A 25,243-nucleotide genomic window follows, 5' to 3' on the forward strand; every position below is an offset into this window, starting at 1 on the left:
GTTCTCATCTAACCTCTCTTCTATTTTGCTTTTTACTGTAGTGTCTAGAAGCTACACATTTTCTTTCAGCTTATATACACTCATAGTAAGTATTTTTCTTAATATACTCTTTATAGTGCAACCTAATTCACATATCTGTAAAATCTCTTTGCTGTTGTCCAACTTTTGTGTTAGCGTATGTTAACATCTGCTTTCCACTGCAAATCTCAAATCAGAAATATGGCAATCCTCATCCACTCTCAATAGAAAATTACCAATAATGGATACGCTTCCCACTGTGCTCTTGCTCATAGTGCTGTACTTAGCAAATCACAGACTTTCTTTCATCATTTATTTTTGTTATACAAATTTTAACCCTTTACATGTTTCTTATAAATAGGCCCAATTCTGTAGTTTTTTTGTGGATCTGTAGATCCACTGTGGGGTTCAGCACGGCCCCCGTGTGGCCCGCAATGGATCCAAAGGGAAGCCCTTAAATCCATTCATCATTTAGATATTACTTTGTGAAAGATTGTCAATTACAAGACATAAATTCCTTACCAAGCTATTTTTGTACACCAGTCTGCTTTTCAGTTTCACACTGCAGTCTCTTTGGTTCCCTTCTGCTCACACTCTTTCAGCTCCATTGGCATAGTAATTATGTTGACTATAATCTCTGCCTACTAGAAGATTAAAAGTTCACAAGACTTTCTCTCAACAGCATGCTAGCTTCACATTAACTGTAGCAGGTGTGGTTGACTATTTACAATACCAAGCATATGCCAAATAACTTAACTTTTTTTTAATTTTTCCAATGCCAATCAAAGACTTAGTTACCTTTGTCTTAAAGTCACTGCCTAATTGTAGTTACCTTCACATCCCCACCATCCAATCAAGCATGTTCTTTTATATTTTACTTGCTATCCTTTCATCTTCAAAACTGCCTTATTCTGCTGCAGCCTTTTCCTGTGTGCTACTCCTGTTGGTCTCCAAATTAGCAAGAGTGTGGATTGTGGGCCACAGTTTTGTGGTTTGGGCCAGAGAGAGTGCTAGAAAGCATGGCATTGACAGGGACCTAAGTTTACCTAATGTAGACATTACTTGGGTTGGCCAGGGAGGGTTAAAGTGGCATCAATTGCTACCTTTGGTTAAAAGCATTGTGGATTGCCAACATCCAGACTTCATGATTGTGCACTATGGTGGCAATGACCTATTCACAAATACTGGGGTAGGGCTGGAAATCCTAATGAGGGATACCTTTGGTAAATTAATATCACTTTTCCCGCAGAGTGCCTTGGTGTCCCCAACATTTGCCAAAGACAGAAGTGGCAGTGGTGAAATGAATTTTGTCCGCAGATTCAGAAATCCGGGAAGCATGTCAATAAAACTGTTTCTGCATTTCTCTGAGACCACAACATGGGCTCCATAAACCATAACAACTTAGGCTTCAATGTGGACGGAATACATTGAAAAGATGGAGTCCATTTCACAGACAGAGGCAGCAGGGTGCTTCTCAACAACTTAAAAGACTGCATCCTGTTCTCTGTGTAATTATCATCTACACATCATAAAAACAAAGGCTCTTTTCAGAGCCAAACATTTTCCCAAACACTGATTCTTTTTGTTTTCAATTTTTTTTTCTATTTCTCACTTGGATCTGTGGATCCAGAGTGGGTCCCCAGTCAAATAAGGGGTCAGAGAGCTGTGTTGTGGGTGGAACCATGATGGATCTGCAAATCTGATGTTGCTGTACAGGTGTGTGGGGCGGTGTATAAGTACCTGCGTAGGTCTGGGAGTGAGCATGTAAGTGGCTGTATGGTTGTGTACGTTGCCATGTGAGTGGGTGTGTGAGTGCCTGTGAGGGTCTGTGAATGGTTCTCTGGGTCTCTGAGTGGCTGTAGCTGTGACTGTATGGGTATGTGGTATGTGGTATGAGTCTGTGATGGGGTGTGATGGTGGTTTGTGGGTCAGTGAGTGGGTGTACGAGTGTGTGAATGTGTGTGTGAGTATGTGAGTGGGTGTATTAGTGTGTGAGTAGATATGTGGGTGGTTGGGTGGGTCTGTGAATGGGTGTGGTAATGGTCTGTATGGATGTGTGAGTGGGTGTGTGAGTGGTTGTGTGGGTGTGTGTGTGAACGTGTGAGTGGGTCTGTGAATGGATTTATGTTTTTTTGATTGGGGTCTGGATCTATCAATGTGTCACATATTCACAATGGGAGGCCGTGCTGAGCACCGCAGAGGATCACGCGATCCTCATGCACCCTTAAAAAATATATTTCTGGCAATTCATTGACCATGAAGAATCCCTCACAGACCCATCGATCAGTCCTATGGGGTCAGGATACCACTATCCTGACCACTTATGTTATATTTTATTTTAATTCCTGCTCCCAGGAAACATGACCTGATTCACAAAATGGCAGCTGCAACTTTCCTGTCACATTGCAGCCAGCCAATGATGGCATTGCTGTTGGCGCATGGATCCATGGATCCACCACGGTGTCTGTGGGTTTACATAAATACTTATTTCTTTAATAACTCCAAAACTACTGAACAGATTTACACCAGAAATCTCTATGGAAAATTGCATGTTAAAATGCATCTTGGGACCCCCCTTTTTATTTTTCAGTCCCCACTTGACGAATTACCCTGAAACCTTTCAGAAAGCAGCTGAATTGACTGATATACTAGATTTCTTGAAGATTTGTCAATTGGCTCCAAAGTTATTAGCAAAACAAAAAGCTTTTCCTATGGAAACTACGTCCTAACTATATATTAGGATTAGGGCATTTTTGGAGATTAGGAGTAGGAAAGGGTATTAGGTGCTAAGGGTTTTTTAAGGGTTTAAGGTGGATAAGGGTATTTGGGTGGCAAGGGTATTTTTTAGTGGTGGGCAGAGCGCACGGAGTTCTACTCCGCTGAATTCCACGGGTTTGGTTAAAAACTCAGTGGAATTCTGCAGAGTTCCGCATGAGGCAGAGTACCGCCTACCCTACCACCCTGGAGCTGAATGCACCCCATCTCGGAAGTGTCAAGCAGGGTTGGGCCTGGTTAGTACAAGGGAAGGGAATAAGGTTAGTAAGGGCCTGGTTAGTACAACGGTATAAAAAACGGCAGCAAAAGCTGCTGTTTCAGACCTCTTTTGCTGACACAGCCCTCTGGCCTGGAGCCATACCCACACATTTCCCATCACCAACTGCCCTCTTTCACAAACTTGCATTGGAGGGCCAAGTACACCCCAGGCCTTGCACCAGCCTTGCAATCACTTCCCCTGCACTTACACACAGCCTCATGTTGAAGTAAGCCTCAGCAAGGCCTACTAGTGCAAGGGGTTCACCTTTCTCTGCACAAAGTCCTCAGACCATGTAGGAAAAAGTTGGCACAGAAACTGAAATAAAAGACAAAGTTTATTAAACCTCATGAGGTGGTACCACAGTTCAAACAGCACCCTTCGGTAATGTTTGAAGTAGCACACTGAACTGAGAGAGCATGGTCCTTTTATACCCACGCAGGGGCTAAAAGGAGGTGGTACAATTATAGAAGCAAGACTTGCATACATGTAAGGTCATGTGGAAATGCACAGTCAACAGGTAGGAGGGGCTGACAGTTTTCAAGGACTAACAGCTGCAGACCTTACTGAGTGTAGGAAGTTGGCTCTGTATGCACTATTTCAAAGTAAGGAATAGTTTGCACAGAGTCCAAGGGTTCCCCTTAGAGGTAAGATAATGGCAAAAAGAGATAATACTAATGCTCTATTTTGTGGTAGTGTGGTCGAGCAGTAGGCTTATCAAAGGAGTAGTGTTAAGCATTTGTTGTACATACACAAGCAATAAATGAGGAACACACACTCAAAGACAATTCCAGGCCAATAGGTTTTTGTATAGAAAAATATATTTTCTTAGTTTATTTTAAGAACCACAGGTTAAAATTGTACATGTAATACTTCAAATGAAAGGTATTGCAGGTAAGTACTTTAGGAACTTTGAATAATCACAATAGCATATATACTTTTCACATAAATCACATATAGCTATTTTAAAACTAGACACAATGCAATTTTCACAGTTCCTGGGGGGAGTAAGAGTTAGTTAGTTCTTGCAGGTAAGTAAACCACCTACGGGGTTCAAGTTTGGGTCCAAGGTAGCCCACCGTTGGGGGTTCAGAGCAACCCCAAAGTTACCACACCAGGAGCTCAGGGCCGGTCAGGTGCAGAGGTCAAAGTGGTGCCCAAAACGCATAGGCTTCAATGGAGAAGGGGGTGCCCCGGTTCCAGTCTGCCAGCAAGTAAGTACCCGTGTCTTCGGAGGGCAGACCAGGGGGGTTTTGTAGGGCACCGGGGGGGACACAAGTTAGCACAGAAAGTACACCCTCAACAGCACAGGGGCGGCCTGGTGCAGTGTGCAAACACACGTCAGGTTTCCAATGGAAATCAATGGGAGACCAAGGGGTCTCTTCAGCGATGCAGGCAGGCAAGGGGGGGGCTCCTCAGGGTAGCCACCACCTGGGCAAGGGAGAGGGCCTCCTGGGGGTCACTCCTGCACTGGAGTTCCGATCTTTCAGGTCCTGGGGGCTGCGGGTGCAGAGCCGTTACCAGGCGTCGGGATCTGGGAGTCAGGCAGTTGCGGTCAGGGGGAGCCTCGGGATTCCCTCTGCAGGCGTCGCTGTGGGGGCTCAGGGGGGGCAACTCTGGCTACTCACGATCTCGCAGTCGCCGGGGAGTCCTCCCTGAAGTGTTGTTTCTCCACAAGTCGAGCCGGGGGCGTCGGGTGCAGAGTAGCAAGTCTCACGCTTCCGGCGGGAAACGCAGTTGTTTTAAAGTTGCTCCTTTGAAACAAAGTTGCAGTCTTGGGTGAACAGGGCCGCTGTCCTCGGGAGTTTCTTGGTCCTTCTAGAGCAGGGCAGTCCTCTGAGGATTCAGAGGTCGCTGGTCCCTGGGGAAAGCGTCGCTGGAGCAGTTTCTTTAGAAGGGGGGAGACAGGCCGGTAGAGCTGGGGCCAAAGCAGTTGGTGTCTCCGTCTTCTCTGCAGGGTTTTTCAGCTTAGCAGTCCTCTTCTTCTTAGGTTGCTGGAATCTGAGTTCCTAGGTTCAGGGGAGCCCCTAAATACAGAATTTAGGGGTGTGTTTAGGTCTGGGAGGGCAGTAGCCAATGGCTACTAGCCCTGAGGGTGGCTACACCCTCGTTGTGCCTCCTCCCAAAGGGAGGGGGTCACATTCCTATCCCTATTGGGGGGATCCTCCATCTGCAAGATGGAGGATTCCTAAAAGTCAGAGTCACTTCAGCTCAGGTTGCCTTAGGGGCTGTCCTGACTGGCCAGTGACTCCTCCTTGGTTTTCTCATTATCTCCTTCAGCCTTGCCGCCAAAAGTGGGGCCGTGGCCGGAGGGGGCGGGCAACTCCACTAGCTGGAATGCCCTGGGGCACTGTAACAAAGGGGGTGAGCCTTTGAGGCTCACCGCCAGGTGTTACAGTCCTGCAAAGGGGAGGTGATAAGCATCTCCACCCAGTAAAGGCTTTGTTACTAGCCACAGAGTGACAAAGGCACTCTCCCCATGTGGCCAGCAACATGTCTCGAGTGTGGTAGGCTGCTAAAACCAGTCAGCCTACATGGGTAGTTGGTTAAGGTTTCAGGGGGCACCTCTAAGGTGCCCTCTGGGGTGTATGTTACAATAAAATGTACACTGGCATTAGTGTGCATTTATTGTGCTGAGAAGTTTGATACCAAACTTCCCAGTTTTCAGTGTAGCCATTATGGTGCTGTGGAGTTCGTGTATGACAGACTCCCAGACCATATACTCTTATGGCTACCCTGCACTTACAACGTCTAAGGTTTTGCTTAGACACTGTAGGGGCACAGTGCTCATGCACTGGTGCCCTCACCTACGGTATAGTGCACCCTGCCTTAGGGCTGCAAGGCCTGCTAGAGGGGTGACTTATCTATACTGCATAGGCAGTGTGAGGTTGGCATGGCACCCTGAGGGGAGTGCCATGTCGACTTACTCGTTTTGTCCTCACCAGCACACACAAGCTGGCAAGCAGTGTGTCTGTGCTGAGTGAGGGGTCCCCAGGGTGGCATAAGACATGCTGCAGCCCTTAGAGACCTTCCCTGGCATCAGGGCCCTTGGTACCAGGGGTACCAGTTACAAGGGACTTACCTGGATGCCAGGGTGTGCTAATTGTGTAAACAAAAAGGGAAAGAACACTGGTGCTGGGGCCTGGTTAGCAGGCCTCAGCACACTTTCAAATCAAAACATAGCATCAGCAAAGGCAAAAAGTCAGGGGGTAACCATGCCAAGGAGGCATTTCCTTACACTGAGCATGTGCGAAAGTGGGAGATGCTAAATATAACTTGTCACTAGGCAGATTTTCAAGAGTAGCTAACAGAAAGGTAGGACAGAGCACATGGTGAGCACATGGCAGCATGTGGCAGAGAAAATGGCTGCCATGAATACAAAATGGATTCCGCAAAATGTTCACAATAGTTACTAAATACAAGATGTCTTCTGCTAATGCTTAATCTAATCGCTGCTAAACTACAACACTCAAACCGCCCTTTCTTAAGGGCCCAGCCCTAGCAGCAGCAACCCTGCTCACCACCAGCAGCCTTGCTTGCCATTGGGCTCTAAGGCACTCTCTCAGGCCACCACATCTCTATCTGGCAAGGGATGGCGGACTACCATTTAGCAGCTGATGCTGCTCACCCAGTCTCCAACTCTCCCTGCTGGCCTGAGCACCGTACCCCATAACACCACTTCCTTTCTCAGGGACTCTGGGGAGACAGGTCCTTTTCAAGTGGAGCTCTGACTGCAAGTTCCTTTTTTCCAAGCACAGACTGTCCATGCCAGTACCGGCCCCCGTGTGCCCATAGAAGGGAAAGTGAAACGAGCGCCTTACCTGAGTCCCCATTGCCAGTGGCCTGCCTCTCTGCCTCCCTTTGCCCCCTGCTCCCAGGCTGCTGAGGACAGTGAAAGGAGGGAGGTCTGGATCAGCAGCAGCTCCGCGGCCATGCCCAGCTGCCGCCATCTTCTTTGCACTGAGTGTGCCCTGCAGACCAGTTATGGGCTACATAGCGCAAGAGCAGACTGTCTGCGCTTGCGCTGTGTGGCCCATAATTGGGCTGCATTGCGCATACAGTGAGCTCCACCCCACCGCCAGGGCTAGCAGAGTTTTTGGCTAAACTCCACCCTCCAAGCAGATCATGGAGTGTCAAAAACTCTGTTAACTCCACCAGCGGAGCACAGCTCACCACCCACCCCAAGTATTTTAGGGTGGGTAAGGGTATTTGGGTGGCAAATGTATTTTTTAGGATTTAAGGTGGGTAAGGGAGGTTTGGGTGGCAAGTGTATCTTTAAGGATTAGGGTGGGTAAGGGTATTTGGGTGGCAGAGATATTTTAGGGTTTAGAGAAGGCAATGGTATTAGGGTGGTAAGGGTATTTTTAGAATTTAGGGTAGATAAGGTTATAAGGGTGGTAAGGGTATTTTGTGTAGGTTTTAGGGGTGGGTGTTTTCAGGGGGTAGGTACAATAAAGAAATATAGATAGATAGATAGATAGATAGATAGATAGATAGATAGATAGATAGATAGATAGATAGATAGATAGATAGATTTGTACATATATATATATATATATATATATATACGTGTATATATATATATATATATATATATTCACTAAAAAAAATATGTTACAGGGACGTTATAGCTAGGTTCTTAATGTATGCACACAAAACCACAGAAATTCAGCTGTTATAGTTAGAGTTATTTCAAGTAATTATAACTTGTGCCCTAAGGTAACTATAACTCGCACTCCATCAATAAATTTATTGCAAATGTGGCAGTGATCATATGAATGATGCCACAGAAGATATCATGAATAATGCAGTATGTGGGGTAATTAGTTGTGCATGGCGAGGGAGTGTGTTATAGTTACCTAAGGGCTTGGGGTTGGTCGCGTGCCAACCCCACACGTGCACAGTGGGAGGTTGGCTGTGTGTATTTCTTTTCCATTTGCATCCAAATCCACTGATCCATTGCAGAATTTCATTGGGAGTCGCACTGAGCCCCAATGTAGAGCCACAGATTGTCCAAAAGAAAAAATTTGTTACACATGAGGGGTACCTCCCCCTTCATATGTCCTATGGTGTCAGGATACCTTTATCCTGACCCCTTATTTCACTTTTCACGTTTATTCCCCCCCCCCACACTGAGCAAATAAACAATATGGTAGCTGCACATTTTCTCGCTGGTTGCGGCCTACCAATCAGGGCTTTGCTTTTCCTCCACACCTGCAGAGGATCCCCTTCCCTGGATACCTATACTTCTTTTTCCTTTAATATCTCCAAAACTACTGAACGAATTTACACCAAATAACAAAAAGAGTCCTTTCTGGACAAAGAACTAGCTTTCTGCCAAATTTGGTGTATGTATATATATATATACATAAGGAGTTCACTTACCTGTCATATACTTACTATTTACTATTTCTTTGTAAAGGCATACATGGTAAATGCATATGCGTGGTAATAACTTGCATGGTAAAGACATTGCATGGTAATGAACGCATTGTAAAGGCATGTTCACATATATAATTTTAAATAACACTATGTTGAAATGTACTAGGGCAGATAAGTAATCTTGTTGCCTTCTCTGCATTTGACTGCTTTCAGTCACTGCAATTGATATACGGTGTTGGTTCTTGGTACATCTGACTCTCCCCACTGTTGCAAGAAGCTGCTCTGACGTCGGTAGTGGGTCTACCCCATGAACAGTATAGCCACAGCAGAAAATGCTGCCTCATCAGCTGTACTTCAAGGCATGTTCTTCTGTTAAACAATGTAATTTGAGCATGTTTCTCAGCATGCGGCGGGAAAGACTTGGTTGAGTGGAAGGCAGTCTAATTTAGCTTAACGAATCCCTTTGCAGGTGCTAGAGATTTTAACTGAAATAAATGCTTTAAAACAATAACTTGCTGGCCTAAATAAACGCTACATATTAAACATGAATTTTCCTTTCTAAAGTCTGCACAAAATGCACATGTCAGAAAATGCTAATGCTGGCAAAATTCCTAACTGCTATTGCTCATCTGGGATTGTTTCTTCACTTACATCATGATCATACGCATAACTTTTCATGACGCAAACTTCCTATGCTAAACAAGAAGTAATATTTTGTATTTCTTTTTAACTGTTTGATCTGTACTGGAATTTCAATTTTGCTTAGCTAATCTAAACACTTGTTTCTTTATGAATAGGATTATAGTGTAAAGAAATGTTAGAATGCAAATGATGATATGTATTTGTGTATAAAACTTACATGAATGTGCTGTCTTTCAGAAACCAATGCGGAAGAGAACTTTAGTTGATGTTTCAAAGCTGTTAAATGTTTAGCTAATGTAACATGTTTAGAATGCTCTTTGCCAGAACTTACCATTTCAATGACCACTGTCCTTGTCCCATGGAACCTTGGCTTTCTGATTGGACAGAAGAAGTATTTTATCTGTGAAATTGTTAAAACTTTTGTAACATTGCGTTTTGTATAAAAAGAAGTCCCAAGGAAAGAATAGGAGCCTTCCTTGGGGAGATTCATAGACTGACAGACTTTTGTGACTACAGATGCTAAGACGCTTATTTCTTTTTTGATAGTTTATAGTTTATTCTTGATAATTTTTTACTTGAACTATTTTCTGTTTTTGAGGTTTCTATGTTCACTCAGCGAGAGAATGCTTCATGAGTTGTTCAGTTAACTAATCTTACCATTTTAGAAATTAGACTAGGGATTAGATTTATGGGACTTACTTTATGTTATGTTCTGAAAATTTTACTTGATTTGATCAGTAAAAGATTTAGAACTAATTATTAATAATCCCTTATAAATCAATCCAAACCATCTTTATTTACCCCAGAATCCAAAAGTAAAAGAGTGAAATAAATTGACTGACTTGAATGAGCATCTTTTTTTCTGCATGCTTGTCACTAAGATCCATAGCCATTGGGCCCAAGAGTTGCGGAGTTTATTAGTGGAGTAGAGACAGGTTACATTGCACTCGCAAAATGTTAATGGCAGACAATGTTTAGATAATGAGAAAAAGAAGCTGCAATACTTAAAATGTGCCCAAATGAGATAAAAGCCCAATAGCCCAGAGTCTGATTTTGAAGGCTGATGGAATGCAATTGAAGACTGGTGATTCGACAGGTGTGAGTATCAATAGGTTGATGACCTGATATTGTGACCATTAATGTGGTTCATAAAAAACATGATTTGTACTGAATTGTTTTGAAGTGCAGTGTTAGTGTTTACATGTTTTATGTGCTTTTGTTAAAGAAGAGATAAAGTTTATTCGACTAAGCAGGAGTCTAAGATCCTAGGATAGAGCTAGGGCTATAAGAAATATAGCTTTGATATTATTGTCTGCTAGGTGAAGTATAAGTTGTGAGACATTGTTGACTACACAAATATTTAGGGACGTAATAAACTGTTGTGATTGTACTAACATTGATCAGTGTTTGTAAAACCTGAGGCTCAAAGATGACACAACACTGATTAGGTGATTTCCTGCAAGTCGCAAAGTCATCATTGTGAATGAATAATTCTAGTTGATTGAAAAGTCGGAAGGTGTAAAACAATGGAAAATTATGATTATTGAAGTGTTCTATTATGTTCTTTAGAAGAAGCAGACAAAGACTGATGTTTTATGTTGCCTATTTATTAGAAATTGAGCTTTGTGTTTTGCAAAGAAATTGTAAAGCAGAGCGAGCTGCTGTAAGGAGTTAGTTGTTGTATCATATTGTGCAACGCTGGCATTGGTCAGTTGGTGTAACTCGGCACTGTGATTGCTTGATTTACGTCAAGAGTGGCACAATCATTGGTTACTTGTATTATTGAACTGCACTATGATTTGAAGAAAAGGGTTCTGAGATTTAACATACACGAAGCAATTTCAAAACACTGAGACACTGCAATTTGATCACTAATTTTGTTGAGACTAAATTGACATGACAAGCTCTTAGAAAGTTAATAAGAGGTGATCTGATGATTCTAAAAAGAGAAGGTGGAGAAGCACCTCCTGAGGGTACGCCTGCATACCACATGATGATTGAGGAAGGGTTGCAAACATGTGTTTGGCTTTGTCAATGGTACAAGATCACTGAGCAAGAAGGTGCATTTAGCTATCCTAGATGGGGTATATATTCAATTGAAGAACTATTGGCAAATTATGAGAAAAACTCTGTGAAATTAATTCGCCTCCTAGACCTACACAGTTTGAAGCACTTGGGCCCATATTTATACTTTTTCACGCAAAACTGTGCTAATGCAGTTTTGCTTGAAAAAGTTTACCTCCGGCTAGCGCCATTCCAAGACGCCAGCCAGGCGTCTAATTTAAGGAATAGGGCAATCCAGCTCAACCGGTGGGCTAATGTCAAGGAAAATGACGTTAGCCGGGTGGGGTGGCGGTATGGGAGAAGGTAGTTATGCACCAGAAAATGATGTTAGGCTGGTTAGAGTAAAGAAAGATGACTCTAATCAGATTAGCGTCATCTCTTGGCACTAAACCTACAATACCACATGACTCCTGTCTTAGAAAAGATAGGAGTCATGCCCACCACCCCAATGGCCAGCACAGGGGACAAGGGTCCCCTGGGCATGACCATTGCACCCAGTGCCATGTAGGGGGGGGGCATTTCAGGGCCCCCAATGGCACAAAATACTTACCTGTACTTACCTCTACTTAACTGGGGTGGTGTCCCCCATTCGCCTCTGTCCCTCTGGTGTTGGTGGGGGTGTCTCTGTGGCTTGGAGAGGGCACCCGTGGGCTCATTTCCATGGTATTCCACCACGGAAATGTGCCCACAGGTCCCCTAAAGCCTGCCCTAACCCAGGCATTAAATAATGGCGCTAACCAGGCTTAGCGCCATTATTTAGGACTGCCTTCCTCCTGTGCAGCATTTTTGTATGGGAGGATAAAGAAGGCACCTGGGCCTTAGACTCATTTTTTGCCCGGGAACGGCTACCTTGCATCTCCAAAACTTTAGCGCCGAAGTATAAGTATGGAGTTAAGTTTGCGCTGAATTAGTGTAAAAATGAATGATGCTAATTCAGTGCAAACAGAGTATAAATATGTCCCATAGTGCTTAGGATAAAATGGTTTGAAATAAAGGAGAGAAAAGTACCCAAAACAAATAAAAAGCAATGAGAATGTTGGGATGATTAAACTCAAAGATTAAGAAAATGTATAGTAGAGGGTGCTACATCATCTCCTGTAATAACAAATGAAAAGTGAAAACAACTAGAAAAATTTTAAAAAACTAACAGTAAAATTATTAAAGGGGACAAAGAAACGAAACATGAAACAAAATTCGATACTGATACTGACTCAGGCGATGATATTTTAGACAAATTATTAGGTACACACCTGCCACCTTACATGGGTCCCATACCAAATGATGAAGCACATTTGATTAATAACGGTACAGTAGCTACGTCTCCCTTAGATCCAAATGTTTCACAGTTTACTAGTCTAATGCAAGAAATACAGCCAGTAGTTGTACAACCAGTATTGACACAGACGATTGTAGCATAGCCTGTTATTATACAGCCTGTAACTCAGCAAGTGATCACAAGTGTTCCGGCAGAAATGGGAACTGCTCAAACTGTAATGCCCACAGAAGCTATAGCTTCGGTGATAAAGACTCCAGCAAAAATTACTAAATTGATTTCAACCCAAGCAGTGTCTTCACAGGTTGTTTGTACACCAGCTACAGTAGTGCAGGAAGCTACTGGAGGTACGCCAATACTGGGATGTTCTCCATCAACTCAAAATTTACAGAATACTGTGTGAATGCCACCACAGAGAATCCAGGCTTTGGGAGAGATAAGGAAACTTGCTTTCACAACACAGACATTACCAGGAGAAACGGGTTTGGTAGGTGAAGGATTTTATCCTCCATGGCTTGAGGTGGCTGCAAGAAAGGGTGGAAAAATGGAATAAGCAGAAAAACTGAGTACTAGTACAGGAGCAGAAACGCGAAGAGTATTAAATGTTCCTAAATTAAATACTGAATTCAAGGAAATAATTAGAGGATGTTTGAATCTTGATCATGTAAATCGGTATCAAGAAAATGTACTGATTTACTTCTGCAAAGAAATCTAGAAAAAAGCTGCAACTCTTCATGACAGATTAACTTAATTGGCACATAAATACGAAAATGATATTTCTAAAAGTGTTCCATTGCAAAGAAGTTTTAGGGTGCAATTGGATGATGAATCAATTGAAAACATGCATTCTTAAGGAATGCACATTTATTTCACTGAATTAATAAAATGTGCGCACAGAAGTGAATTTGATGAACTAGAAAACAAATGGTCATAGAAACATGAGAAGAAAAAGAAATCGTGCAAGGATGTATGGATTGAGGGGGTTGCTTGTTTCTGTGTGGGAATATGTCCCTTCCTGCACATAAACAATCACTAATGGCGATTTGGCACTTCTGTGTGTGCTGCAAAATGCACACAGACGTTTTGAACATTCCAATTTCAGATTTGCTTTACAGGATAAAGAATTGCCTGAGCCTCATTGAAAATCAAAAGAAGACATTAGGTCGAATAGAAATATTAGGATGCTAAAGAATAAAAGTTAAGACAAACCAAACTTATGAATTTTATTATAATACAAAACACCAACAAAAGCTAATAGAAGATAAGAAGATTAGCCAGGTCTGAGGGAGCAGTAGAAGAGTAGGGATAACATTTTAGAAGAACACGATGTAGTGTTAAGGAAGTCTATACAAAGATTGCTGTAAATAAATCTTGGAGAAAAACTAACTTGAAGAAAGACTAAATTAATCCAGTTCAACTTTTATAAGAAGACAGTCAATAACTTGTGGTACCAAACATTTTTGTTCATAGTAGATCTGATTGTACAGAAACGTGTACTATTAATAGAAATAGGTGCAAAACCTTTTTAGGCAATTTACTTACACTTATAGTTTCAGTAGGGTAGCAATAGTATTAGTTATATACTATACACCAGAGACAGGGAAACATGTAATAGAGTATATTAACGCAACATCTAACCCAAGTATTAATGACGATGAGTTACAAGCATCAATTGTAGACTATGTGAATGAAGATTATTCAACAAATGTTTATTCTAGACTGATACAAGAATACACTAGAGATACTGATGTGAAGGATTTCTACGTGTTTGAACACATGCCATCTTCAGCTGATGAACAGGTCTCCTATCATCATATTCCACTTTCCTATGTTATCTCATGTACTATATTTCTTAGTTTAGTACATAGACAAGGACAGTTTGAATACTATTATTCAAACTTTGACATGGTTCTTTCTAAAGTTCCACTAATGAAGAGTATACATTTATATCCTAAAGCTAGAGAGATAGAGACTGCATGGCATTACTTTAGACCGTTTCTTCCTGTTTTAAAGTTAGATAAGAGACACAAGGGAAAAGTGTGTGTGTTCAAGAGGATAATTAGTGGTAGAAACACACCAGTGGGAAACAATAATAGTGATCATGTGTTTGAATTGCCTGGAGGATCATAGCAAATATTACAAGAAGATTGTCCAACAATACTTGGGGTATATTTTATTTGTGGAGAGAATGCTTACTTTAGACTGCCTATTAATTTGGGGGGAATTTGTTATTTCCCGCAAATCTATCATATATAGAATGTAGATGCTTTTACAATGATACCTGCACACAGATACGCATGTAGTATAAATGAAGAGACACAATTAGTAGGAGATTTATCTGGAGCAATTATACCTGCTATGGGAGTGATATTGAATGATGAGAAAATTAGAAAGCTCTTGGCAGATAGACTAGCCAATAGTACTTCTGGAACTTTATTAATAGAGAACACTGATTCATAGCTATCAGATCTATTGTTCTTCAAAGTCGCTATGCTTTAGATATATTGGGGCATATTCACAAGCCCCTGGCACCACCTTGTGTTGCCCTAGCGCCAATTTATTTTACGCTAAGGGGTACTAAGATGGCCTTTTCCCCATTACAGATTTACAAAGTGCCGCAATGCTTGCATTGCACCACTTTGAGACCCCTTGCACCACATTATGCCTGCATAATGCATGAAACTGGTCTTTCTGATGCAGGGAGACCTAAAAAATGGCGCATTGAAATTTACAAGACTTCACTGCGTCATTTTTTTCCATCATTTTCAATGCTTGCTGGGAGCAGGCTTTTAAATGACGCACCCATAGTAACCTATGGGCCGCCCTGTGCTTTGCTGCACTAGCATCAGACTTTTTGACAATAGTGCAGCAAAGCGCCACAATAGCATCAAAAATGTTGATGTTATTGTGCTAACGACTGCCTTGGTACGCCATATTATAAATACAGCACAACCATGGTACTATTCGGTAGCGGTGGGGGGACACACGAAAGGTGGTGCATCAGGACTGATGTACCACTTTCTTGTAAATCTGCTCCACTATTAGCTGAAAAAGGCAGAGTATGCAAAATACTGAAGATTCAAAATTGCTACTTATATACCTGATAAAAGTAAAAAGATAATAGAATAAAATAAATATGAATATTTCTTTAGAAAGTACAGTGCAGATTTTAACAAAAATAATGTATTCAATAGTTAACTGGTTTGAAGACTATAGAAGGACAGATCCTTAAAACGATTTTAGTTCCTGTAATAATAATAGTAGCTTGCTCTCTTTCTACATTAGCAATATATTAGGCAATAAAGGCGTTATTCATTAAAAAAAACAGAAGTAGAGACCTTAATAAAAAAATGAAGAAAGATTTAGAACTAAATAAATGAGCAAATGAAAAATATAATAGATTGAAAGAAAGAGAAAATTGGAAAAGCAAAAGGAGAGATACAGAAGAAGATGAAAGTGAATTCTGATATGCATATGTGAATTAAATTTTTTTGATGGGTCCAAACCAACGGATGGGGGCTGTTGCTAGAGATTTTAATAGAAAGAAATACATTAAATAAATAACTTGTCTGAGTGAATTATGGGCCTAAAAAAACTCTGCATATTAAAAGGGAATTTTCCATTCTAAAGCCTGCACAACATGCCCTTGACAGAAAATGCTGATGCTGTCAAACCCCTGACTGCAATAGCCCAGCTGGAATTATTTCTTCACTTCCATCATGACCACTTGTGTAACTTTTCATGATGCAAACTTCCTATAGTAACATAGAAGTAATATTCTTTTTTTCTTTTAACCATTTGACCTGCACTAGAATTTATATTTTGCTTACCTAATCTTAACACGTTTCTTTATGAATAGGCTTCGAATGTTAAGGGGTGTGAGTATGGAAATGACAATATGTATTTGTGCATAAAAAACGTACATGAATGTTCAGTCTTTCATAAATCAATGCGGATGAGAACTTTAGTTGATGTGTCAAAGTTGCTAAAAGTTTATCTAATGTCTCGTGTTTAGAATGCTCTTTGTTAGAACTTACCATCTCAACGAAAACTGCACTTGCCCCATGGAACCTTCGCTTTCTGATTGGACAGAAGAAAAATGTTATCTTTGAAATTGTTAAAAATGTTCTAACAATGCGCTTTGTATAAAAGGAGGACTGGCTTTCAAAGATTCCTAGACTGGAAGACTATTGTGGCTAAACAGACGCTCAGACACTTGTTCCTTTTTGCTATTTTATATTTTATTCTTGATCATTTCTGACTCAAACTATTCTGTTTTCAAGCTTTCTATGTTCACTTAGCAAGACAACTCTTCATGAGTTGTTCAGGTAAGTAATCCTACCATTTTAGAAATTAGATTACGGATTAGATTTGAGGAACTTGCTTTATTCTATGTTCTGAAATTTGTACTTGATTTGATAAATAAAAGATTTAAGAACTAATGATTAATAGACCCTTGTAAATCAATCCAAACACTCATTATTGACTCCAGAAACTAAAAGTAAATGAGAGTGAAATTAATTGACTGTCTTGAATGTGCAGCTTCTTCCCTTCTCACTTGTCACCAAGATCCATATCCATATGGGCCAAGAATTGAGGGGATTATAAACTGAGAAGTTATAGGTTACTTCGCTCTCGCACAGGCCATGTACCAGGTAGGCTTTTTTTAACCTGATGCTGGGAATAATGCTGTGTACATCATTTCTTGTGCCTCTCGACGGTACTCAAATTACACTAAAATGCTGAAGCAACATGACACAGCCCACAGACTATGCATATGTTCATATCTTCTGTGCACATGTATATCATCTGTTCTCTGGCCCATTTATTGCCACTGCAGTCTGAGCTCAACAAACGTTGGTCCCTTGACGTTTAATTGAAGTACATGTTCCTATTTACAGTGTGCTGAGGTAATGACGCATTGCTACAGCATAACAGAAAAACATGCTTCTGATTTACTTTGTTCATAAAGGCGGTAGTATAAAAATCCTGATAAAAATAGTATAAAATACATACTTATATACACATAGATAATTGTTCTGTCTGACCTCTTCAGCCACCGGTCTGTTGTAGTGTCAGTCACATTTTACCCCCACCCACCTCGACACACAGCATAGGTAATAGGTCAGACCGCTTGATAAATTGGTTCGCCTCCCTGTCAGTGACAATATTTTTTCTGCGCACAATATGCACATCTGCAACAAAGGCAGACACCTTCAGTGTGAGGGAGTGGAGACTAATGGGTGCCTCTTAAAAACAATATTTATCTTGTTTTAACAATTATTTAGTTTCATTTGCGATGGTCCACTAGCCTCACAGATAGTGCCACTGGGCCCTCGCTGCTGCTTGCAGTGTGCCACATTCTCTACAGGCAATACTATCAGCTGGCATCTGCCATTCTAAAGCATTCCAAGATGGCCACAAGTGCCCCTGAATGAGTAGACATGTTGGGGGGGGTGGAATTTTCAATGTTTTTGTTGGTTGCTTTAAATAGGTTTTGTAGAAGTAGACGCACTAGCAAAGCCAATAGCTCAGCAGCCTTGCCAATCCTGGTTGTATGTGAATTCCTGCCTGTAAGAACCAGGACACTTGTAATCTCGTTTTGGCCGAAAACGGGAGATTTCATCATAAAAAAGGATTACTACCCCCAAGCTCAAATGGGGCCCTTAGTCAAAAGGCAGGAAACATGAATTTTCAACTGCTGTAACAATACTACCACGGAATCTTCAAAAAGTGAAGAAAGGACCAGGAGACAGCAATGACGTGAGAACATGTCACACACAAAGAGAATTAACTCCCATGGACAGTCATATTATGGTCATGAAAATACAGAACAACGATCTTGAATGTCAATAATTTGGCCGATGTACCACAAAACTTTGCAAAACACCTTATAAGGAAATTAAACAACAGAATCTAATTAAACAGAGACACTGGCAGCACCTACTGCACCAGCTTCTCAAGGGAAACAATCAGGGAAAACCACTCACATTTCTCTGCATTTCTTGCGTAGGGAATAGAGAGATCATGCTGGTTTATAGGAGGATGGCATCAGCTGCAAGGAAGCAAAAAGAGCCATCCCTGAAAACCAAATGTGGATGAGGAAATTCTGTGTGGACGAGAAAATGTTCAGGGATAGGCAAGGTCATCTGAAGGAGACTCCAAGTGCTCTGGTCCATCATTGAACAGGTTTGATATGTCTAAAGTTGACAACAGAATCCAGTCCTCTCTATTGTATCATGGAGAGGATCTTCATAGAGTAATTTGTGATCTGTCTACTTCCCTGGGCCCAATCAGTGTGTCAGGCTACCGCAACGCAAACAGTAGAGCCTGAGTGCAAACGCAGACATGGTCAACGATTTTCACACAGCTCTTCATATGAAAGGAATTCAAACACAAAAAGTATTGAAGGTTGGGACAACACGTCACAGAAAGTACGGGATTTAAACAAATATTTATGAAAGAGAAGTAGGCATACTCATCCTCAGGCCTCTGTGGAGGACGGGTGTCTAACAGGTTCATGCCAAAGAGAAAATCTTCCCCATGTAGTTTAAAAAGTTCAACCTTTAAACCACCAAACTTTGTATGTATTCCCTTCAAATTGTCCCACTTTAACAAAGATACATTTTTGACTTCTTTCGGGCCGAGGAGGTTTGAAAGTACTGACAGACATGCAGCTTTATGGTGAAACGATTGTCCCCATTCTGAAACACTAATAAACTCATCCAGGAATTGACTGGCACACACTGGAAACTCCTAAAGACAGGAGAAATTTACTGTTTGAGAAAATGAATTTACAAGTGTAATTGTTCATTCCATCAATTGGTATAGAGGATTTGCATTCACAGATTAAAGTATTTGCGCACTCAAGTTACAGTGAGCTACACAAATACTCTGAGAAATGGGCCTTTGGTGAGGAGCTATCCATTGCTGGAAATTAATGACTAGCAGGGAAGGTATTTTAATTAGTCGCAGAAATAGCCTTATATGTGAGACCACTTTCTATCTGGATATTTCTATAAAACATCCTTAATTACCTGGCCTTAGAAGCTACCATGTAGCATCTCACTGTAAATACTTCAATGTAATCCGACTGGCCACATGCTCATTTGTCAGGAATGACTAGTCTGCGCAAGGCTTTGTCATCAACTAACACAGGTGGCGCGTGGAAAAACCTTCCCTCCCCTCTCAGACACTTCTGTGCAGCCGACTGCTTTTCCTGTACCCCGTCACCACAGACAAAGGGATCCAAAGCTGTCATCAGTCCCGTCAGCACTTCAAATCTCAAAATAAATAAATAATAAAATAGACAAAGGATAATTGGTAAAGGGAATTTACGCGTGGGTAGTTCTTTCCCTGATTTCACCTTTATAACATGAGCTCATAATTACCAGTTGTCGTTGAAAAGCTCCTCTTTGAATGCAGGAAGATGACGTAGAACATCGTCCAAGTTTGGACTGCTGCTGCGGACACAAAACCAAGCAAGAAGGCTGTGCCAAAGAAGCCGACTCATGCCAGATTCTGTGCCTTCATCTTTTGATTTGACTGAACGAATGGAGCTCGGCTCAGACTAAAAGAAAAAAAATTAAAGAGTTGCATGAATGGAAAATCCATTCCATGGAATGTACAGCAAAAGACAATCGTGCCCTTATTGAAGCGCGCGTTCTCTCCCGCTCTCTCTACCTCTCTCTCTGTTCTCTCTCTCTCTCTCTCATTCTTAAACTGATGAAACGCATGCCTTTCATTCAAATGATGACGGAGAGACTGGTATGTTTTTTTTAACTTTGTTTCCCGGGACAAAAATGGGAGATAATTCTAATACTAATTAAATTCTTATATCAATGCAGGATGACACAGTGGGTTACCAAGGAACGTACAGCTCGTATGGAACCGGACGTAGTATTTAGCACACAGCATAGGTGCAGCGTTCTTGTAACAAACTTCACTTGTACACACATGCACCACTACAATCAAAATACGTCTGTACAGTTGTGTATTTAAAGCAGATCACAAGCACATGGTTCGTTTCGACTGACAGGTGCTGCAGGTGTCTTTCAACTCGTTGTCCATTAATCCATTATGAAGGAAATAGAGAACATCCAGTTGGTACAAATGTTTTTATAGTCTGGCTTGACAGCGCAGCTGTCACCACACAATTATGTGAGCATCATCAGAGAGGGGATTTGGCTCCGCCCATACTGTATATTGGGAGCTAGCAGTACATGTTTTGGTAGGGTAGAAGTTATGTGCATCCACAAAAAAATACTTGCCCTTGCACAGCTGTGATAACCTTGTTTATTTATCCAGCTGGCTGAGCTTGAACTTTCAGGGGCTTAAACATGACTTTGTAATGCTACAAAGGATTCTTAAGTAACTAATAATATATTCAATCAATCAGGTGTCAATTGTATAGCACGGCTTGTAACCCGAGTGGGTATCCAGGCGCTGACTGCAGGTGTTTATTAAGAAAGCCATGTTTTCAGTCCCTTTCTGAAGTGGGCCAGCGAGGGTGTAGTGCGGAGGGGGAGGGCATTCCAGGCTTTGGCAGTGCAAGTGCTCCTATGTAAAATGTATGTGTAAGTGGCTTATCCATGATTGGCATATTTGATTTACTAGTAAGTCCCTGGTAAAGTGCACTAGAGGTGTTCAGGGCCTGTAAATCAAATGCCACTAGCGGGCCTGCAGCACTGGTTGTGCCACCCACATGAGTAGCCCTGTAAACATGACCCAGACATGCCCCGGCAGTGTCTGTGTGTGCAGTTTTAAAGGTTTTAAACTGCCAATTCAACTTGGAAAGTGTATCCACTTGCCAGGCCTGAACCTTCCTTTTTTATACATATAGGGCACCCCTAAGGTAGGCCCTAGGTAGCCCCATGGGCAAGGTGCTGTGTATGTTAAAGGTGGGACATGTACTGACGTGTGTTACATGTCCTAACAGTGAAATACTGCTAAATACAGTTTTCACTGTTGCAAGGCCTATCTCTCTCACAGGTTAACATGGGGGCTGCCTTTAAATACCATTAAAGTGCAGATTCCCTTTGAGAGGAGATAGAAAGTGGAGTTTGGGGTCTCTGAACTCACAATTTAAAAATACATCTTTTAGTGAAGTTGGTTTTTAGATTGTTAGTTTGAAAATGCTGCTTTTAGAAAGTAGGCATTTTCTTGCTTAAACCATTCTGGGACTCGCCTGGTTGTGGATTCCCTCTCCGGGTCAGTTTGACAGTTGGGCTGTTTGTGAATCCACTCTTGAAAATGTGACAAAGGGAGCTGGGGTGTAACCTGCATATTCCAATGAGCTATCTGTGCTAGAGTGGAGGGAGGAGTGTCACTTACACCTGAATGGGATGTGCCTGCCTTCTCACAATGCAGACTCCAACCCCCTGGTGTGTGTCTGGGGCCTGGCCAGGGCAAGGCAGGATCTTGTGAACAACAGAGACTTTCCTTTGAAGTATGCTTCTTCAAAGGCAGAATGAGGTATAAGAAGTGGACCCAAAACCCCAGACTTTAGGTTTCTTCAAGGTCACATCTGGATTTAAGAGGAATCTCTGCCGAGGAGAAGCGCTGAAGAGCTGAGGAGAAGTTCTGCCCCCGCCTATGACTGTGCTTTCCTGGGCTATCCTGCAGTTGCTACTTCTACCTTTGAAAGGGGACAAAGACTGGACTTTGGGGTATATTCCTGCTTGTGAAGAATCTCCAAGGGCTTGAACTGAGCCTACCTCCTGTTTTAAAGTCTCAGTGCCATCAAGGACTTCCACTGCCAGCACCTGGACACTCTGCTGAGACGCCTGCCCTGCCAAGTGGTCCCCTATCCAGTCCCTGGACCCTTAAAAGGTGAAGTTGGCAGAACAAGAACTGAAATCCATGCACAGAACGCCGTGCGGGGAAATTTTCGATGCACCATCTGCAATGCAGCTGATAAACGACTCGCCGCTTGTTTTGTGACTAAAATCAATGCTCCACCTGCATTGCGGCTGGGAGATCAATGCATCATCACTGAAGAAAGATGCGCAACACCTGCTTGCGGCTGCTGATAACGACGCAAACCCCACGCATCGGGGTTTTCTAATACCGTGCAACTGAATTTCTCATGCATCGTCCTGGGGCGGCAAAGTCATCCCGATCCATCCGGAAATCGACGCACCGCTCTCTTGCGAGGGAGAAAAATGACGCATCGCTGACTCAACCAGAGAAAAAAGACACACAGCCTCCCTTGCGAGGAAGGAATCAATGCATCTCTCCCTTTTCCAACGCATGCTTGCCCGTGCAGCTTTATTTTTGATGCTAACCAAGTAGTTTGTGCAAAATCAACATTTCCATTGTTTTCTTTTTAGTAAGACTCTTATTCAATTGAAAATTCATATTTTAACTTGTGTATGTTGGATTTTTGTCATTTGGGACTTGTTTGATTTAGATAAATATTACCTATTTTTCTAAACTGGTGTAGTGTCAATTTTGTAGTGTTTTCAATGTCTTACTGTGTGTGTTGGTACAAATACTTTACAGATTGCTTCTGGGTTAAGCCTGCCTGCTCGTCCCAAGCTACCAAGGGAGTGAGTGGGGGTTAACCAGGTGTGTGAGGGTCCTTGCTTGGACAGGGGGTAACCTGACTGCCAACCAAAGACCCCATTTCTGATACCAACAAAAGTGGCATTTTCAAAATTGTAATTTAAAATCCAACTTTACCATAAAAGAGGATTTTCATTACAATTCAAAAGACACCAAAGACGAACCGGCTACTTGTTTCTATTTGGAAGTTATAACTTATTAAATTCAATAAGCCAACTCTGATGTTATCCTATGAAAGAGGTAGACCTTGAAGCAGTGAAAAACAAATTCACGTTTTCTTCGCTATCAGGACATGTAAAACTTAAAAGTACATGTCCAATTTTAAATACACTGCACACTGCCTTCTAAACTATTTAGGGACTAACCCAGTGGTGACTTATATGTAGTGAAAAGGAGGGTTTCGGCCTGGCAAAAGGTATATTTTGCCAGGTCGAAATGGCACCTTAAAAACTGCACATGCAGACTGCAATGGCAGGCCTGAGACAAGTTTAAAGGGCTACCGGTAGAAATTGGGTCTCTAGTTGGCAGAGGTATGCGTTCTGTCGAAGTAGGGATTGCAATCCTAATCAAGGTAAGTGGTTACATGCTTAAAGCAACCCTGTACTCACCCTCTGGTAGCTTGGCTCAGGGCAGTCAGGCTAAACATAAGAGGCAATGTGTAACATATTTGTACACACACATGCAGTAACTCAGTGAAAACACCACAAAAAGACTCTACACTGATTTATAAAAATAGTCAATATTTATCTGAATAAAACAAGACCAAAACAACAAAAAATCAATATACACAAGTCATAATATGAACATTTAAAAATATGCAGTACGTCCAGTGCTACAACAGCTCTCACGATTATTCCACACTGGTGATAGCATATGGCAAAGTAACACAAACCCAGTTCAGGAGTGCAGAAGGTGCAGGGACCCTTATGATTGGTTTTGTGAAACAGTGGTTTAGGTGCGGTGCTTAGAAGAAGTGCTCCATGGGTCCCTCAGGACTGAAGGATTAGACAAGACTCAGCCGCAAGCACACAGCTCAGCTCAAAGGACCTCAAACTCAGTTGCGAGTATGAGGCTCAGCTCAAAGGTGCATTACCTGATTTTAGGAGCAGCAGGAGAGATGGCCCCAGGGCCCTGGTCACTGCAGCTCCCAGACAAAGATGCAGTGTGGCAATGGGTGGGGTGAGTTGGTCTCTGACAGTCACAGCTGCAGCAATTTCCCTCGGGCAGCTCAGTCCCACCCATGACCGACATCGGCGGAGTTGTCCACGTTGCTGGGCAACGACAGGGACTTTATGAGGCTGGGGCTTTCCTCGCCGCTGAGCCACCTCTCTACCCTCAGAGAGCATGGTGTTGGGGGAACCACTAAGCACTGAGACACTCGCTTCCCTGGGAAGGATGTGACCACTCAACATGCGCTGGTGGACTACAGAGCGCCTAACATGCACAGAGAGCATGGTGTTGGGGGAACCACAAAGCACTGAGACACTCGCTGCCCTGGGAAGAATGTGACCACTCAACATGTGCTGGTGGTCTACAGAGCGCCTAACATGCACTGATCTTGGGGAAGTACAAAGCACTCAACGTGCTGATCTTGGTGCAGGAAGGAGCTGGCAATTATGGCTCTTAGTCAGAATGCTGCTGTCAGACTCACAAGTGACAGAGTCCTATGGCAGCTGTGCGTAGGCGAAATCTTTGATGGCCCTGAGATTTCAAAACAAGGGGCAAGCCAACAAGCCCATGAAGCTAATTTAGATTAAGAGGTTGTAGAGTAGGCTCAGTAATTCTCACTGCAAGAGGCAGCAGGCAGAACAGCAGAGCAAGTTGCAAGGTGACAGTCCCTCCTGATGGCACAACAAACATTAGGCAGCAGGCCAACACAGCAGAACAGTTAGCTAAATGGCAATCGCTCCTGGCATGGCAGCTCTTCTTCTTGCCAGGCTCTTCTCAGGACCCAAAATTGAACTAGCCTGGTGGGGTTTAGGGTCCATTGCTTATACCCAAAGGTGTCTTTTAAGTGGGGGAAGACTTCAAAGAGGCCTTTGAAGATCACAAGGTCCCTTCCCATCCTTTCCTGGCCCCAGACACCAAACAGGGGGGTATGCAGCCCTTTATGTGAGGAGAGGCCCAGCCCTATTCTGTGGTAGGTGTCAGCGCCTCCTTCCTGTCCAACCCAGGGAGACCCATCAGCCTGGTGTTGGGCAATCAGGAAGCAAATGTAATACCCAAGCTCCCTTTGTTTGTGACTGTCTAGGGAGAATTCATAAAGC

General features: G+C 42.4%; 1 protein-coding gene across 2 annotated transcripts in view; it reads right to left on the reverse strand.

Annotated features, from left to right (window-relative positions):
• The window catches only part of TMEM232 (transmembrane protein 232), a 756,305-nt gene that overhangs the window by 555,737 nt on the left and 175,325 nt on the right, over positions 1–25,243 (reverse strand). For both annotated transcript variants that reach the window (XM_069226429.1, XM_069226419.1), the window contains exon 8: positions 19,802–19,980. In XM_069226429.1, the coding sequence (XP_069082530.1) occupies positions 19,802–19,980 (179 nt within the window). The remainder of the gene's footprint in view (positions 1–19,801; positions 19,981–25,243) is intronic.

Source organism: Pleurodeles waltl, chromosome 1_1, assembly GCF_031143425.1.
Source record: "Pleurodeles waltl isolate 20211129_DDA chromosome 1_1, aPleWal1.hap1.20221129, whole genome shotgun sequence".
NCBI lineage: Eukaryota > Metazoa > Chordata > Amphibia > Caudata > Salamandridae > Pleurodeles > Pleurodeles waltl.